The sequence below is a fragment of the Oncorhynchus masou genome, chromosome 19 (assembly GCF_036934945.1).
Source record: "Oncorhynchus masou masou isolate Uvic2021 chromosome 19, UVic_Omas_1.1, whole genome shotgun sequence".
Lineage (NCBI taxonomy): Eukaryota > Metazoa > Chordata > Actinopteri > Salmoniformes > Salmonidae > Oncorhynchus > Oncorhynchus masou.
In genome coordinates, this window is record NC_088230.1 from 14,152,869 (window position 1) to 14,172,377 (window position 19,509).

General features: G+C 42.1%; 1 protein-coding gene across 1 annotated transcript in view; it reads left to right on the forward strand.

Moving 5' to 3' along the window:
• The first annotated feature begins 9,382 nt into the window (after positions 1-9,382).
• prima1 (proline rich membrane anchor 1) overlaps positions 9,383-19,509 on the forward strand; it is a 77,269-nt gene continuing 67,142 nt past the window's right edge. Inside the window, exons 1-2 of the mRNA XM_064924613.1 lie at positions 9,383-9,573; positions 16,655-16,805. Coding sequence (XP_064780685.1) covers positions 9,481-9,573; positions 16,655-16,805 — 244 coding nt within the window. The 5' untranslated portion in view covers positions 9,383-9,480. The remainder of the gene's footprint in view (positions 9,574-16,654; positions 16,806-19,509) is intronic.

Genomic DNA, 19,509 nt, shown 5'->3' on the forward strand with positions numbered 1-19,509 from the left:
TCTGTCAGGAGGAATGGGCCAAAATTCACCCAATTTATTGTGGGAAGCTTGCGGAAGGCTACCCGAAACGTTTGGCCCAAGTTAAACAATTTAAAGGCAATGCTACCAAATACTAATTGAATGTATGTTAACTTCTGACCCACTGGGAATGTGATGAAAGAAATAAAAGCTGAAATAAATCATTCTCTCTACTATTATTCTGACATTTCACATTCTTAAAATAAAGTGGTGATCCTAACTGGCCTAAGACAGGGAATTTCTAATTGGATTAAATGTCAGTACTTGTGAAAAACTGAGCTTAAATGTATTTGGCTAAGGTGTATGAAAACTTCCAACTTCAATTATATATGCCATTTAGTAGACACTTTATCCAAAGAGACTAACAGTTTTAATGTATGGGTGGTGCTGGGAATTGAACCTACTTTCCTGGTGTTGTCAGAGCCATGGTCTACCAACTGAGTTACAGAGGACCACACTGAGCTACAGAAGAGACATACGTATGTTTTTATAGTCATGTATTTTGTTTCCTTGAATAACACCTCATCCCCAAATTCTACTACTACCTTCATGTGTTTTTATGAGTATATGACTCCCATTGACGCCCGTCCACTATGAGAGCAAACTAAGTGAGATACAGTGCCTTCGGAAAGTATTCAGACACCTTGACTGTTTCCACATTTTGTTATCTTACAGCTTATTATAAAAATTTTTTAAAACAAATAATAATCCTCAGCAATCTACATACAATACCCCACAAGTTTTTGAAATGTTTGCAAATCTATTCAAAATATAAAACAGAAATACCGTATTTATATTAGTATTCAGACCCTTTAATATGAGACTCGAAATTTAGCTCAGGTGCATCCATCCACTGTTTCCATTGATCATCCCTTGAGATGTTTCTACAACTTGATTGGAGTCCACCTGTGGTAAATTCAATTGATTGGACATGATTTGGAAAGGAACACACCTGTCTATATAAGGTCCCACAGTTGACAGTGCATGTCAGAACAAAAACCAAGCAAGGGGGGAAGGAATTGTCAGTAGAGCTCCAATACAGTATTGTGTCGAGGCACAGATCTGGGGAAGGGTACCAAAACATTGCTACAGCATTGAAGGTCCCCAAGAACACAGTGGCCTCCATCATTCTTAAATGGAAGAAGTTTGGAACCACCAAGACTCTTCTTAGAGCTGCCCGCCCGGGCAAACAGAGCAATCGGGGGAGAAGGGCCTTGGTCAGGGAGGTGACCAAGAACCCGATGGTCACTCTGACCGTGCTCTAGAGTAGCTTGAAAATAGCTGTGCAACAATGCTCCCCATCCAACTCGAGAGAGCTTGAGAGAATCTGCAGAGAAGAATGGGAGAAACTTCTCAAATACAGGTGTGCCAAGCTTGTAGCGTCATGCCCAAGAAGACTCGAGGCTGTAATCGCTGCTAAATGTGCTTCAACAAAGTACTGAGTAAAGGGTCTGAATACTTAACTAAATGTGATATTTCAGTTTTTTATTTTGAGTAAATAAGCAAAATTTACGAAAACTTGTTTTTGCTTTGTCATTATGGGGTATTGTGTGTAGATTGATGAGGAGAAAAAAATCTGTATAATCAGTTTTAGAATAAGGCTGTAACCTACCAAAATGTGGAAAATGTCAAGAGGTCAGAATACTTTCCGAAGGCACTGTACATAAAACTGTCAGCTGATTTCACTTCTAGTAATGGATACCAAAATACAGCTGTAAGTCTTAGCTGCACACTCCATTATTCACTGATGGAACGGCCTGTCGTGGCCCACGGAGACCCATAGCTTATCTGGGTAGAGGCAGCAAGCCCCTGCTAACTGTGCAAACCCTCAGAGGACAGTGAAGGAGCTGTGATGGGAGAAAATGTCCGGAGGAAAGGTGATAGATGGTGTTGTGACAGGTCCTCGTTTCTCTCACACGCTTTTTGTCAAGTCGTGGACTTAAGAGTGAGTCGGCAGGTCAACAGCTCTGTGATTTACGGCCTCATTCGGGCAATCGATTCCGACCAAGGTGAGAGCAGAAGGGGCTCAGACAGCCCAGCAGCCACTGAAAGCCAACTCCCCTCTCTACTTATTCTCAGAGAGCAAAAGCAAAACATTTCTGTGGAAGGTAGCACTGCCAAAGGCACGTGTAATCTTATCAACCGTGGAACATTTATGCTGAAGCAGAGTCCACTCCGGCTCCTATGACAGCACCCCGAAGTAATAAATAACATAAATTGAACCGTAGGTCTCTAACAATTGGTTTCCCAGTTAACTGCACTTCAGAATTACACACGACGTCTGGCTGCTCCTTTTAAGATGAGTTTGATAGATAACTGCCTTGCTTTGTCCTCAGACTAAATTAAGCTCTCTTCTAGTCTTCCCAGTTTGCACCGGACAAGTTTTAATTACATTTCATTCCGAGAAGAAAGAGAAAATTAAAGACTTAGCAATAGTCTTGCATGGGTGGTCAAACCAATTGTATGAGTGTCGGTGATAACATAAAGTAATTTCTCCTCAGCATTCCAGCTTTGTGTGCATCAACATGGTGCTTCTTTCTTTCTTTCATTTTCTGTCTTCCACATCAGGAGAAGCTTGAGTCGAAGAGAAAAACACTCTTCAAAGACAAAATAATGCGCACATGTTTGGTTTGGCGAGACAATTTATGACAGAAAAGGTGTGTTATTTTTTATAATGCAGTTCAGTAGCACCTAAAATGGCACTCTTTTCCTCCAGCAGCCTACTTTACACAGAGCAGCAATCAGATTGCCATTTAAGGCCTGAGCTGCCCATACTTCCACTACAGACATGGCCAGCTGTAAGGAGAGGCAACCCGTAGCTGAGGTGGACACAGAGTGGGAGTATTGATTACATTGGCATTTTAGTCATTTAGCAAACACTCTTATCCAAAGCAACTTACAGTTGTGAATAAATGCATTTTCATACTTTTTCATACTGGTCGCCTGTGGATATTGAACCCACAACCCTGGTATTACAAGCACCATGCTCTACCGTACCAACTGATCCACACAGGACCATACAGTGCATTTGGAAACTATTCAGACCCCTTGGCTTTTTCCACATTTTGTTACTTTACAGCCATATTCTATAATGGATTCAATTGTTTATTTTGCTCATCTAACTACACACAATTCCCCATAATGACAATGCAAAAACAGGTTTTTAAATTGTTTTACAAATTTATTCAAAATAAACTGAAATATATTTTTACGTAAGTATTCAGACCCTTCACTCAGTACTTTGTTGAAGCAACTTTGGCAGCGATCACAGCCACGAGTTTTCTTGGGTATGGAAAGTGAACCTTCAGCCCAGTCTGAGGTCTTGAGCACTCTAGAGCAGGTTTTCATCAAGGACCTTTCTGTACTTTGCTCTGTTCATCTTTCCCTTGATCCTGACTAGTCTCCCAGTCTCTGCCACTGAAAAACACCCCCACAGCATGATGCTGCCACCACCATGCTTCACCGTAGGGATGGTGCCAGGTTTCCTTCAGACGTGACGCTTGGCATTCGGGCCAAAGAGTTTAATCTTGGTTTAATGAGACCAGATAATCTTGTTTCTCATGGTCTGAGAGTCCTTTAGGTACCCTTCCCTAGATCTGTGCCTCAACACAATCCTGTCTCTGAGCTCTACAAACAATTCCTTCAACATCATGGCCAAGTTTTCGCTCTGTCATGCACTGTCAACTGTGGGACCTTATATAGACATGTGTGTGACTTTCCAAATCACGTCCAATCAAACAGGTGGACTCCAATCAAGTTGTAGAAACATCTCAAGGATGATCAATGAAAACAGGATGCATCTGAGCTTAATTTCGAGTCTCATAGCAAAGGGTCTGAATACTTATGTAAATAAGTTATTTATGTTTTTGAAAAACCTATGGTTTTTACTTTGTCATTATGGGGTATTGTGTGTAGATTAAAAAAGAAATACAAATGATCCATTTTAGAATAAGGCTGTAACACAACAACATTTGGAAAAAGGAAGTTGTCTGAACACGAACTTCCAAACGAACTCTATATATCATATATTGATCAAAACAAAAGGCAATCTGCAGAGCTTGATAGCGCCAGTCAGACCTGTCCAATTTCAGTTTCCTGTAACAAGTCTTAAAAAACAGGCGTGCTCAGCCAGGTGTAGGCAAGTAGTACATCTGGACAACACTACTCTATTGAAACTTCTCCTGTAATGTAGTCACGGCAGATGAGTCAGCTCACAGTAATATCCACAGTAGTGTCCAGTGAAAGAGGTCAGACTGAAGGTTGTCATGTGAAAATATCTCCTAACGTTATTATAACGTAAGACAAACCACGTCTCCATAGTGTACTAAAAGACATCTTGGTCGACCAGACCTCATTTACAGCTAATGATGTCACTGGGGAGCAATTGAGACGGTGAAAAATATTTAATCGCCTTAAATCCACTTCTCTCTCTCACCTCATCATTTTGGCATTATCAGTGTCATTAAAATGATATATTTACTGTCTGTAAACATGGTTGACGGTTATGGTCTCAGGACAGTCATCACAGGAGTTACGGCAATGATTTCATTTGGACTTCTCTCTCATAAAACAGACCTGAGGAGACATTTAAAAGGTCTGTCCGACAGCTTTATAGCTATAAGGATGGCGCCAATGCCGTGGCACGCATATACTTAATTGGTGCCATACAGTTCTCCCCACCGTCATCTGTATCAGCTAGAGTCACCCTCTGCGCCATCATCGGTTTCGGAGGAAACTTAACTCGTACCTTCCAAGGGATGTCAAGGGACATTTTAAGGAGAGAGAGGGAGATAAAGTATCAACATTGACAAGCAGGAGAGAGAGAGAGAGAGAGAGAGAGAGGTGGAGGAAGGAATGAGAGGAAAAGAGACGCCAATCGTAATTGAGCCATGGCCTAATGATCTCTACTCAATTGAATGAACTGTAGGTCAAATCTACCTTAAAGGTGCAATATGCAGAAATCGCTCTGCCATTTCCTGGTTGCTAAAATTTTCGCCTAATTTCAGTTTATGTGACAAAACAAGCAGTCATTGTGTAGAGAATCATTGTACCTTCTAAACTACTGTGAACTATATTTTCCATAACCAAAAATATGATATTTTCAGCTGTTTGAATCTGGTGTACAAAACCGTAAATGAAAGATGCAAAACAAAACTTATAAACGGGAAGCTTATAAATAGCGAACATAGAACAGATCTACCGCATATTGAACTTGCTTTCAATGAGAATGACAAATTCTATGTGAATTTGGTCAGCTTGCCCAAAAAGTTAGATATTGCAGTTTCAATGTACAATCAGATTATGACACTTTTTCAGCTGGGTCAGCACCCCAGACAGAGGGAGGGAATGTGGGAGGAAGAGCTTGAGAAAAAAGGGCCCTCGATGCAGACCCAAGCTTGTCTTGGGTTCCTGGCAGCGTTTGAGCAGCGCCAAGCTGCCCATCTCCTCTACGTCTCCCTCCTCGACTGCCAGCTTTTAATCTCCCCCGGAGTCCCCCCATGCCTCCCCTAATGAAATGGCATTGACTCGGCCTCTTGCCTATCACTAATGGCAGGCCCTCATTCGCCTTGATGAAGGTCAGCAGCTTCCCCTTTATTCTTCCACCGGGGGGAGGATCCAAGCAAAGCAAAGCAGGTTGTCTAGTGTCTTTGACGCTTTACATTTGAAGAGAGCAGAAACCAACAACAACAAAAATAACTTTCTCACTTAGACCAGCCTTGGCAAGTTTGGGAATAGTGCTAAATGATTTGTCCCCACTGCTTCAGTCTGAGTCTAAGCTTGGGGCTATAGTCTCGACAACTCTGTCCAGCAGAGCAGCCGGTGCAAGTGAATTTCTCATGGAGCCATTGTAAATCCATCCCTTAATGATAGCAGAAACAACCAATTCCCAAGATGTTTTTCTTTTAGGTGTGTGTGTAGACAGCTTTCACTGCTCGGACCATAGAACAAGGCCAATGCATTTATATAATATGTCTTCCTGAGAGGATTTACCGCCACTGCTATCTAATGGGGAGACCTCGTCTGGGATAATCACATTGAAGGGCGCCTCTGACTAATTCAAATAAAAGGGGGAACAGGTTGCAGCCCTGCCCGGTGCAGTAAAACTTCAGCTGTCTACATTAGCTCGCTGCCGCTGTGCCTTGGCAGCAATATGTATGGGGGGAGGTCTCCTTCTTATGATAAATCTCTCTGGCTAACTAAATCCATGAATATTCCATTCGAGAGCGAGAAAGAAATGGCTGGCACTTTTATCGTTAGCCGATATCGTAACTTATGGACCACTTGTTTTTCTCGTGTATCCTTTCTCGTGTATTCCTTTTGAGCACTGATCTAACATAACGTTACGTCATGGATGCCATTGGCTAATGACGGTGAGTGACCCTTCACCTCAACTTACTACTAGAGTGGGATAAGGCTCATTGTTTAAAAAAAATGGTGTGGTGTATATGGAGGGTTTTAAAGCATAAGATTGGTGTAAGCATTGGCTGAAGGGAATATCCACCGTTTCTAAATAGAGAGTGTGCAAGTGTATACTTTGGGCTGGCAAGTGTATACTTTAATTAGCTCATGGCTGCAGGCCTGCAGCTGTGGCAGCTCCAGGAGATTATCTGTGGCATACGAGGACGTTGGGGAACATGCGCCACCTTAGAGTGATGAAAAGCCACAGCGCCTCTCCTGGCAACAGCTTATACTACACTAATGAGACACTAGGAGCCCTATAGACTAACACCACTTCAAAATATAGTATGGACACTTTCAATTCAAATGCTGGGCCACTAATTCTGAAAGTATACATTGATGTAACAAATTGTGAATACTATCTGAATGGTTTGTTATTACCACCATCAATATGAATGATGAACTTCTCTGAGTGTGAGAGTCTCATCAAGGGTACTCGTTGGCTACACCCTGTCCTGGACTCACTTGTTTTTAACAAGTTAGGTGTGCCTACAAGTGGAGCAAGCCAGTATGTGAAGTGTGTGTAACGTGAGTTGTAGGGCCATATCATGTAGTAACCACACTGTAATGCCAGACAATTTGTGATGTGATGGTCGCACAGTTTGACATGTGTAAGAACAGTATATCGTTTATCTGTGTTTTATTGTAGGGTTTTAAACACACCAAAGTGTAACAGATATCCCACAAAGACAAGAACACAGGTCTCGGACCAGTGTAGCAGATGTGATCGTACTTCGTAACTCTCTTGCGTTGTGTTTTTAAATAAAGAACTGCCCCGCATGCGATCCCAGTTGATTGGTGTTTATTCTGACAGTAGAAGGAACCACATTAAATGTGCCAGACAACAGTACTTTGATGGCTGTAGATTTGTGATTCGTCACTTGCATGTCAATATCAGACTCTGTATTTTGTAATCAAACATCAAAACAATGACAAAATAGTATAAAATAAATGTAAGTACCTGACGATAGACACAAGGAAGCACATTAGATGTGCAGGACAACAGTATGGCTGTAGATTCCTCTGTTAGCATGGAAATAACTGTGAATTAGCATGGAGCTAATGCGGCCAGTACAATTAGAACATGCTAGCTAACTCGCTCTTACAGCAATAACATACTATTAGAGCAGGCTAGCTAACTTGCAATAACATACAAAAGGACATCCCAGGAAGCCGCCATTATCTATCTATCTATCTATCTATCTATCTATCTATCTATCTATCTATCTATCTATCTATCTATCTATCTATCTGGAAATGTACATGGTGAACTCATACCCATTGTAAATACGTAAATAGAATGCACTATTTCAGAACATGACCAATCACGTGCATGTCATGACTTGAACCAACCAATATAAATACATACATATTGAATGAATATATCTGCACTGTCAAGTGGAAACATATCCAACCTTGTTTCAACGGATAGGCCTAGTGCTAGTTAGTAGTTACAGAAGTTAAATAAAGGTTGCCTAGTTAAATAAAGGTTAAATAAAAATAAATAAAACAGGTCTGTCTTGCATGAACTTTGGAGTGGCGCATTCTCCCCTTCTTAGCAATTCCACTACACTTGCATTACCAGCAATTAACAATACACATAAATAAACCTCAGTCGACAGTCAGCATGCCTTGTTCGTAATGGGAGAGTGTGGAGGTGATTCTTTTTTTCTTCTCTGCTCTTATCAAGTTATGTATTTACAGAACTATACAAGACATGGTAATGCACACAGGACTTTCATCATGAATTGAATCCAGAATAATGATTATTCAAATGAATTGTGCCTGCTCCTAGGATGCACCAAATATACATTGACATTATCCTGACACACTATATGCATCGAAATAAATATTCCAAACAAGAGCAAATGTAATGAGCATGCACATCTCACACTAACTGCAGAAAACCGATACAACCCTATATAGAGACATGAGAAATGTCTGTCTGTCTCTCTCTCTCTCTCTCTCTCTCTCTCTCTCTCTCTCTCACACACACACACCCACACACACACGCACGCACGCACGCACACACGCACACACACACACACAGATCTCTCTCACTCCCCCAACGCGGTCTTACAGTATATTCTTCATTTACCATATCTGTCTGTTTCGCTCAAATCGCTGAATGTGTGTGTGTGTTTACTGACTGAAATTACGCTGTGACTTACCCAAGCAATTGTTGATGCCCATCATTACGGGCGGAGTTGATATTGATACTCGCGCACCGTCGCTCTTCTCTACACAGTTATTTTTTAACATGTTCAGTGACACTTTGCAGAGAGTGAATGGCATTGATTTGATGATAATGCATTAGAGCCGTTATAGGCAGAATTGTTGCTTTTTCACCACCGAATTTCGCGCGGGACTAATGTTGCACGTATTTTTCCTAATGCGCTTCAACCCAAGTGTAGCCTATGTGTACAGGCAATGTTAACTCTCAGGCTTCTGAAGATGCCTCCGCAATTTTTGCCTCAATAAACCAAGACATATTACCAAGAGCCGTGTAGCTCATTCAGTACACATGTACACGGAATTATAAATTATAGGGATAGGCGGTGTGCGCTTATTCTCAGCATGTCTAACTTTCGTGGCTCATCCCTGGCCGTCATTCGAGTTAAATGCAAGGGCAGGGATGACTCCCAAACTGCGACTACCAACTAAAACATCACGGCCCGCTGATTTTATATGGGAGAACTTTGGACTTTTCAGCTGTGGATACCAACCAAAAAGCGCTGCACATTTGCGCGGTGATTCCAACTTTCTAGAAAGGCCTAATTAAATTAACTAGGTTTGTGGATGCAGGACGGATGGTTGTTCAAGCTCTCTCATGCCACCAACAATTGTGAAAACAGGACAAGAATGTGGCAGAATCACTTTTTGGAAACGTCCAACAGAGATTTCGTTGTCGAGTCGACATTGGATTAAGTTCTTGAAAATAGACGAGTGTTATGCGTCTCATGCTTGTTTCCTTTACACGAGGGCTGTGAGAGCGAAGGAGGAATGCTTGTCCGAGAGATATTGCCGCTCATTTTAGGTTTTTCGCATTTTGTTTTTGGTCACAGCTTTCTAACGTCGTTTTTACTTTTTTTCCAGGTGGGTTAATTACGTTTTCTATTGTAGCACACCATACTAGTTTACGCACCATTCTTATACCACTAAGCGTTGTCTATGTGATGTTGGGAAGGGGGTTTGTGTAATGGGAATAATGATGGTAAATTGCCAAGTTATCGGTTCATGCACCATGAAATGAGTGGGTACATTGTACTGACAAGATACTCTGCATCAGTGGTTAAAGTATAGTCCCTTTACAGTTGACTGCCACTTATCATGGTACCAATTTTTGGAGTTGATAATCTGGAAGTAATTAATGTCAGTTGATTGATGATGCAACTCCACTGTCTCACTGAGTAAATTGGAAATGTGTATGCATAACATGTGTAAATTAGGGTGCATGCATTCTTGAGTTAGTGCCTGTGTTTGGTGTTTGTGAGAAAGGGAGTGGGTGGGTGAGAGAGGGTATAGGCACTGTAGAGAGGGGTTGCCGGACCTGACAAAATATGCTTATGTATACTTGACCAAGTTGGCCATTGAGCCATGTGTTAATTATTATTTAATTGCCTCTCTCTCTCTCTCTCTCTCTCTCTCTCTCTCTCTCTCTCTCTCTCAGACACGCATACACACTATACCATTGTCACAAGTTCTCTGTTATCATGCTATGTAGGGTGTGTAACAGAGGTGGTTCCTGAACACAGGAGGTTGGTGGCACCTTAATTGGGGAGGATAGGCTCGTGGTAATGACTGAAGAAGAGTAGGCAGGATGGTATCAAATACATCAAACACATGGTTTCCATGTGTTTGATGCCATGCCATTCACATTATTATGAGCTGTCCTCCCCTCAGCAGCATCCTGTGTTCCTAAACTATGTGACAGGTAACATTCTTTGAGACCTGTTAGCCTCTGAGCTAATGCCTAGGCATAAACTCAGCATACTAATAAAGGATAATCTACGAGGACAATCCAAGTTTGATACTCAGTGGAATGGTCACGTTTGTAGAATACCTAGCTCCTGTTCAGTTATGACAAGCACAATGCGGGGGAAGGGGTGCGGGCGATTGTATTTGGATTTGGATCAGTGGCGAGAGAGCTAATGCGTTTAGACGCTGCATTCAACTGGGCGCGTGGCTAATGCTAGGCGCTCACTCAGAGGCGTGGGTGCAGGAGGGAGCTTCAGCTTGAAGTGTCCCAGGCAAAGAGCTTTGCTACCCACCATGCACTAGATCTCTACTCTAGAGCCCCTGAGCTCTCCAGCGCTCCGCTCTCCTTTCCCGTCCACGGGGCTGCCCACCAGGCTCACTGCTGGGGGAGGCAGTGTCAGGGTTCACCTCCGGGGGGTGGGGGAGGGAGGGAGTGGGGGTGGGCATTCTCCTAGACGAGCCCTTATCCTTTTTCTTCTCTCCTACCCTTCTTGTAAGTGGGTGGGAATCTCTTCTCTCGATCATTAGTGTGTGAAGAGCGAGAGTGTGTGTGTGTGTGTGTATGTGTTCCTGCGTGGATGTGTGTGAACTGTGATGGAGTGTATGTTGTGCATACATGCATGTGTGTGTGGGACTAAGTATTTGGGTGGTTGCTGGGCATATCTGTGTGCAGATGTGTGTGTGTGTGAGGGATTGAGAATGTGTGCATGAGTGTGTAACAGAGAGTGTGAGGCCTTGGGGTTCAGGTGGGAGTCTCATCTGTGGTGGAAAGCTGGCCACATGGCTGCCTTGCACTGAGGATGGGATCTCCTACAGTGGGCCCTATGGATACTAATGAAACGCCATCAGAGTCTGACTTAGGGTCTTTTCACATAGTGCCGTCTGTCTCAGATACTGGATGGAGCCTTTGGTATCTTATACCCTTTTCATACTATCATGACGACGCAAACCATACTGTTCTGTTTTATTTTCAAATGGTGCAGTTCCAGCAACTATGGTTATAATATAATGTAAAAGTATAGAGAATGCTATTGAGCAGGTGCTTTTATCCAATGCCAGTGCATACATTTTTGGTTGATGTACGACAGTGACGTACAGTGTGGTCGGTGGCAGGATAGGCACTGGCTATTATCAAAGCCAGATTTACTCACAAATAAACCCTGGTGAAGCCCAAGGTCACCATACAACAGATAGCGCCACCAGAGTGACATGGGCTAATAACTGAAAAAAAAATGTAAGTCACCAAATGTAAATACCAACGTAGCCACAGATTGTGGAATATTTCATATCTTCCAACAAAATGACACACTGCTCAACTCAGCTCAGCCATAGACCGATGTAGCATCCACAGTTACAACCAACCATATTATTACACCCACACACGTAATAAAAGGTTATAATGAAATGTCCATATCAACAATTGAAATGACCGAAAAATACAGTTTAAATTAAAAAATAGAAATTCTAAGCAAAATGAAATTCTAGCTTGATAAATCAAATGTATCAAAGGGATGTTGTCATTTTTAATGTTCATTCAACAGTAGTCTAACCCGCAAATTGTTAAGAAAAATGCATTTAGCCTACTGTACCTTAGTCCATTTGTCTGTCCTTCAGGGTGAACCTCTCTGTGATAGCGTTGAGGAAGTCACAGCAGAACCCCATGTCCATTATTTTATTCTGCATGCACACTGAAGGCCCATGGTCGTGTGGGAGATGCATCCCCAAGGTCTCCTTTGGTTTCATTGTCACACTGACATAAAAAGTCACAGACACACAAACAGTAGCTGGTAGCACAGTTCTCCCACGCAGCTCACACTATACCAAAATTTGGACTTCGATACCGATACCAGGTTTAGTAGCACGATAATCGATACCATCACGATACCTGATACCTAAATGATATGAAAATGATACCATGGCAAAAAAAGAAGGCATAGTAGCCAAAATCTCAGAATGGCACCTGATCCTGACAGATCTTTTCAGTTCAATATCATTAAGTTCAATTATTTTATGTATGCATTAATTAATCAATTATACAATACGTTTTTAATACAAATCTAACTACATAACAACATAATCTTTATAATTGATTTGAATTGTAAATCTCTATTGATAAACTGGGTGAATCAAGATGTAGCCTAGGCCTATCCACAATACAGGTGAATGCGTATTGAATAGGAGTGTTTGCATGTATTGAGTTCTTGAGCTTGTTTTGGCTGATTTCATGAGTCGACAGATGCAAAACAATCTGTTTACCTTTCATTTGGGACTTATTTTATTGTTCTGAGCAACATCATTTGCATAGAAGAAGCAATCTCTTCTTTTATATAAGTGTGCGCCTTCTCTTTAAGGTCATTCACACACATGACCATGACCATGAGGTCATTCACACACAGAGTCCATTCCAGGCTTGAGTAAAGATGATCTCGATGATTATTCAAGTGTGTTAACTTCTGTGCTGCATGACATAAATGGTGATGCAGCCCAGACTCCAAGTGAGTTCAGTGGTTCCTCATGGCAGGCTAAAGCAAGCAATGAGTAAGCTGCGCTGATAGACAGATTTGATCTTCTCTCAATCAGTAGACGACGTGTGACACATTTGACAGAAGTACCGAAAGTAACAACAATTCCAGTACCAAACTGTTTTTTCACGTTCTAGTATCGTTGTCCTGTAGGAAGGTGAGCACTCAGTAGCAGGTTTTCATCAAGGATCTCTCTGTAATTTTCTCTGTTCATCTTTCCCTCCATCCGGACTAGTCTCCCAGTCCCTGCCATTTAAAAACGTCCCCATAGCATGAGGCTGCCACCACCATGCTTCACCGTAGGGATGGAATTGACCAGGTGATGAGCGATGCCTGGTTTCATCCAGACATGCTTGGCATTCATGCCAAAGAGTTCCATCTTGGTTTCATCAGACCAGAGAATCTGGGTTCTCATGATCTGAGAGTCCTTTACGTGCCTTTTGGCAAACTCCAAGCAGCTGTCATGTGCCTTTTACTGAGGAGTGGCTTCCATCTCACCACTCTACCATAAAGGCCTGATTGGTGGAGTGCTGCATAGATGGTTGTCCTTCTGGAAGGTTCTCCCATATCCACAGAGGAACTCTAGAGCTCTGTCAGAGTTACCATTGGGTTCTTGGTCACCTCCCTGACCAAGGCCCTTCTCCCCCATTTGCTCAGTTTGGCTGGGCGACCAGCTCTAGGAAGAGTCTTGGTGGTTCCAAACTTCCTCCATTTAAGAATGATTGTTCTTGGGGACCTTCAATGCTGCAGACATTTTTTGGTACCCTTCCCCGGATCTGTGGCTTGAAACAATCCTGTCTCAGAGGTCTACGGACAATTCCTTCGACCACCTGGCTTGGTTTTTGGCTCTGACATGCACTGTCAACTGTGGGACCTTATATAGACAGGTGTGTGCCTTTCCAAATCATGTCCAATCTATTGAGTTTACCACAGGTGAACTCCAATCAAGTTGTAGAAACATCTCAAGGACGATCAATGGAAACAGGATACTCCTCAGCTCAGGTCCTAATACTTATGTAAATAAGTATTTCTTATTTACATAAGTATTAGGACCCTTTGCTATGAGACTCGAAATTGAGCTGAGGTGTATCCTGTTTCCATTGATCGTCCTTGAGATGTTTCTACAACTGTTTTAAATGTTTTCTAAATTTGCCAAAAAACAGTTTTTCGCTTTGTCAATATGGGGTATTATGTGTAGATTCATGAGGAACAATTTTAGAATACGGCTGTAATGTAACAAAATGTGGAAAAAGTGAAGGTGTCTGAATACTTTCCGAATGCACTGTAAATGTCCAAGATGTGTAAAAGTCTGGGTAAAAAGTATTAATTGGTAATGATGTTTTAGACAAGTGGACAGTCCAGTACTCACGGTTCAGCTGCTCACTGTTCGGCTGCAACAAATGAAGCTACTTCAAGCTCTGTTACATTTACATTACATTTAAGTCATTTAGCAGACGCTCTTATCCAGAGCGACTTACAAATTGGTGAATTCACCTTCTGACATTCAAAGCCGCAAAGCAGCGACGCCTATAGGTGCCTATATGCTAACCCTGTCCATTAACAGTGACTGGAGTCATGAACTGCCGCACGTGTCAACGATTGAATGGATTTGAATGCATGGAAAGGTTATCCCAGGATAAGATTTTGAGCAAAAAAACACCATAATCGTTGAGAAAAAAACAGTAGATAACAAAAAATAATGACAATTTTGTATATATATATTTTTCTTAACAGCTTTTCATATTAGATTATTACTGGGTAAGTACTGCCTACCCTGACTGCAAATCACTGATATACGACCAGGTAAGCACAGTATAGCTCAGTTCTGCACGGCTTGGCTCTGTGTGAAAAGGGCACTAGTCTCTCCCATTTTGTCCTATTTCCTAGACTCGTTTTCACTCATTAGAAAAGTGGAAATCGAAGTTCTTGGTGTTAGGGTACCCTGATCTGCGTTGTTAGGACCCAAGTACTGGGTGCTGTGTTGCAGTATAGTGAGATTTCCAGGAACTCTCTGCCCAATGTAAACAAGTTGGTATGCTAGCATCATGTCATTTTAGTGTACACTGCCTAGTGAAAGTCTACACACCCATTGCACAGTTTTCACATTTTGCTTCCTTGAAGCTGTATCTAAAATCTTTTCATACATACCTACACAACCTGCTCAACATTTTCAAAGTGAAAGAAACATTATAGAAATGTACTGTATCTTAACTAATAAAAATATGCCAAAGATGTCTTGATTGCACATCTTCACACAACAGAGAGAAAACTTGTTGGAAGCACCTCTGCCAGCAATTACAGTTGTGAAACATCATGAATAAGATTCACAACTTTCTACAACTTAGGGAAACATACTATATATCCATTGGTTTTGTCAAAATTGCTCAAGCTCAGTAAATTTAGTTGGGAATCATTGATGGACAGCAATATTCAAGCCTCTTCTCTGATTGTGAAGCAGATTCAAGCCAAGGCCACTCAAGAACACTCAACACCTCTTGAAAAGGCATTCTGGTGTGCCTTTGGTATTTAAATGTATGTAATTGTTCTGCTGAAAAATAAAACTAGGTTATGTGTTCAGAAGACTGGGGCAAGTTTTCCTGAAACTTTTTGCTTTGGTTTTGCTCCTTTCATATTTACTTTGATCCTGACAAACTCCCCCGTCCCTGCATAATAAGCATACCCATAACATGACGCTGTCACAACAATACTTGAAGATACACATCTGTGATTTGTTGTATTGGATTTGACCCAAGCCTGAAGTTTTGAATTTAAGACAAAACAAATATTTATTTGTCATGTTATCTTGCAGTATTACTGAAGGGCCTTGTTGCAAACATAATGGATGATTTGGAATGGATTCCTTAACACCGGCTTCCTTCTTTTCACCTTGTCATACAGGCCAGTAAATGTGGAGTGAATTAAATGTTGTGAAACCCTCTGTATTTTCAAGTATTGTGTTGGCAGCATCGTTTTATGTCTATGCTTGCCACCAGCAGGAGAGTTTTTTGTTTTGACAAAAACAATAATTATATGTTTCCCTAATAAGAGTTGTGCAGATTTGGTAAAATCTTACACAGCTGCAATGGCTGCCCGAAGGGGCTTTCACCAAGTGAAAGACATATGCAATCAAGACATCTTCGTTTTAAATGTTTTATTAACTAAGACACATTTATATAATTTTACTTTCACATTAAACATGTGCAGCAGTTTGTGTAGATACATAGAGAAAATAAATTGTAATCCTTTTTCAATTTCATTTTAAGGCAGAAAAATGTGAAAACAGTGCAAGGGTGTGTAGACTTTCACCAAGCACCTTTTATAGTGCACCCATCTTAAGTATGCATTTTGTGGAATTCTCACCAACCAGGGCACCAAATACATATTCTTGAACGTCATAAGAGATTCCTCCCTGTTTCAACCTGCTCCAATCCATCCACGCTATCCAGTCCTACATGAGCCAGGACAATAGATACCCTTAATTTAACAGTCCACCTGTTAGCTACTATTTACTTACATTTTACGTACGAATGAAATGGTGATATGGTAATTCCGTAATACTTACTAATTACTATTTTTGTTAAATTAGCACTGCTATACTATGGTGTTGCCTTACCAATTGGCTTGAATTCTCTCTCCTTCTCTCTCCCTCTCCCACTCTCTCTCCTTCTGCTGTGCAGTTCACTCAGGGAGAGCCCCAGAGTTCATGTGCGCGGAACGTGGCAGAGAGGGCGGGTGAGAGCTGCCAGCTGGCATGCCAATGTAGACCCTACCCTCCCCTGCCGCCCCCACCCCCACCTCCTCCACCCCCCAGACTTCTGGCCTTCACTGGTAAGTATTGGACTTTCCTATATGATGATTTTGTCATTGGCCTGATTGGTTTGCAAAGTAACATCCCGCCCCCGCTCACTCCACCCTCAGGAATTAGATGACTGGCCTTGATTGATAGCCTACTAGCCTACTACCGTAAGGTAGAGCATTGATATCACTTCCTGAAAGGTGACATGACTTGTGAGGTGCTTCCAGCCTTGATACTTTTCTGCGGGGGTCAGAGGTTGTCTCACCCAAATCAACCCACCACATACTCAGAGTTCAAGTGATAGCTGGATGGAGCTACACAACAGATGGGTTGGGATGGGGGTTAGTCTCAACTACAAACCCTTTTTGAAGTTTGAAAACATCAAACATTTGCCAATGTTTATATTTTTAAGTAAATTATCAGTTGAACTCATTGAAAATGAGTAAGTGAGAACGATTCGTGAACTGGAGCTGTGAACTGCCTGTGGTCACAAACTACACTGCCTCACCAATAGCAGATCGTTGTGGCAGGCGAAACGGATAAGTAATCTCACCCCTGGATGCCTAGAAGGCCCCTGTTTGACTATGCTCATTTGTTCTGAATGAGATATATTCTTATGCGTCAATGTGGCTGTGCATACTAAATGCTACTATCTATGGTCTATGGGCAGCTTAAATGTATAGTTCAGCCAAATTACAAATGTACTCGTTTCATTACTTCTAAAGCACTATATGGGCAACGAGAGACTGCAATTCACACTTTGAATTTGTTAAACAAACCAATTCCATCAACTGCTTAGGTCATTTTCTAACCCCCCCCAAAAAACAATGTAAATGTTACCCTATTAGCATGCTATACTGTATTTTCAGGCTCAAATGCCAAATACCCAATTTTATGCTAATCTGGACCTGAGCAGGATGGTGTCAACCAGCAGAAGCCAGCAGCACTGTCTGTGTGACCACAGCATGGCTCTCTGTTTCCTTGTGGGGAGTGAATTCACCTTTCCCCAGTCTGTGATATAGGCCAAAGACGATCATAGTCTAAGTTCTTTGCCCCACAGCGTAAACACTGAGATTCCTCCACTCCTACCAATGCTAGCCATCACCATCAACATTAGCTAAGGTCTAAACCCATAGAATAGCATTGAACGCACCTATATTTTGGCCAGTCAACATATTAGCAAATTGCTTTCCTTCTTTAAGCAATTCAAATGTTCCTAGAACTGGCCTCTCGGGTTTGAATTGTGGGCCTGGCCGTAAAGTATGAGGCTGTTAGCGGTGACAGCCTGGCAGCTCCATCCCATCTAGAAGTTTATATCTTAGATCTGTCTTTGAGCCTCTAGCTAGCCTGGCCTCATGCACTGAGAGACTATTGATCAGTGATACTTCGCGGGTATGGCACGGTGAAGGTTGCGCCATCAATCTGCTATAATGCTTTTGAAAGCTATTCGTTCCAGGCTTTTGTTTAAACCTTGGCAATGGATGGAGCGAAAAAAAAACAAGCCAGTGAGAAGTGAGGGAGAAGCTGGGGTTTGTTTTATTGATAGTGTGTCTGGTTCCCTGCTCCAGTCAGAAGAGAGCTTTTATCATCCTCCCTTTCTCTCTAAATGTTTCTCTCTCTACCATGTCTTTCATTCAATTTATCTGGTAAGTAAGTAAAAGGAAACATTCATTTCTGGCGTTCAGATTTACTCTGTTGACATGACCTAGGATTTTGAGGCCTTGCTACTTTGTGACATAAACAAACATGGTTCTGTGAGACCATCTCAAAACACTTCCTCCACAGAAGTATGACTTCTCACTAAGCTTGTGTGGATGCATTTAGGAATGAGGGTGTGTTGAATGATATGGTCTGAATGGTATTGTTGTGAAGATTCCACTTGAGGGCTTTTTGGTGAGAAAATCTAGTAGGCTTTTTAGGGGTAAGAACATAAGTATATCTAAAAATCAATGCCTCAAATATGCATGAGAAAGTTAGGGGGCCAACAAAGCCTCCTGCACCTGTCTGTACAGAGAGGGAGAGAGTGATAAAAGATTTAAAGGAGAGAAAGAATCGTAAAAAAAAAGACTAGCTTCAACAACAAAAAAGGCGTTTTAAACGTTCAGCGACCTGGTCTACTTAGCCCTGATTTTATTCAAGCCTACAGCCATCCCCAAAAACTGAGGATTAAAACTGAAGTTTGGCTCAGGCTGCAGTAAATTTTAACATCCAAAGTGACTTGCCGGTGCAGCACAGTGAGGCCCCGCTTGCTGATGCCTTGTCATGCACGAGGTCTGAGAGAACCATCGACTGCAGAGTGAGTGTATCCCCTTGGGTGACCACGGGAAACCTCAGCTCAGCAGCGCTCCAACTCAAACAAACGTGAGTGGGTCTAACGTGTGGCGGCCACCACATCTCCCACTAACCCCCCCACCACCTCCCTTTCCCGGCTCAGTGGAAGCAGTGAGGCACCAACACGCAATTACAAGCCCGGCTCGAGTGGTCAGGTAAGCGGCGGGTACACAACGAAAATCTACCTTCGTAACATGGATGAAGCCCGAGCTGGAATGTGAAGATAACTGAAGCTGGATAATTTCAGAAAAGCCTGAGTACATCTAGCTAGATTCGTAGTATACCCCTTTGGTATTGCCAGCAGCATGCTCTAACCCACTGAGCCATTGCAACAATCGTCATATCTATAAGGATTCATTATTCATACATACAGTGGGCATTTGGGCCATTGGGTGTCTGAGCAAC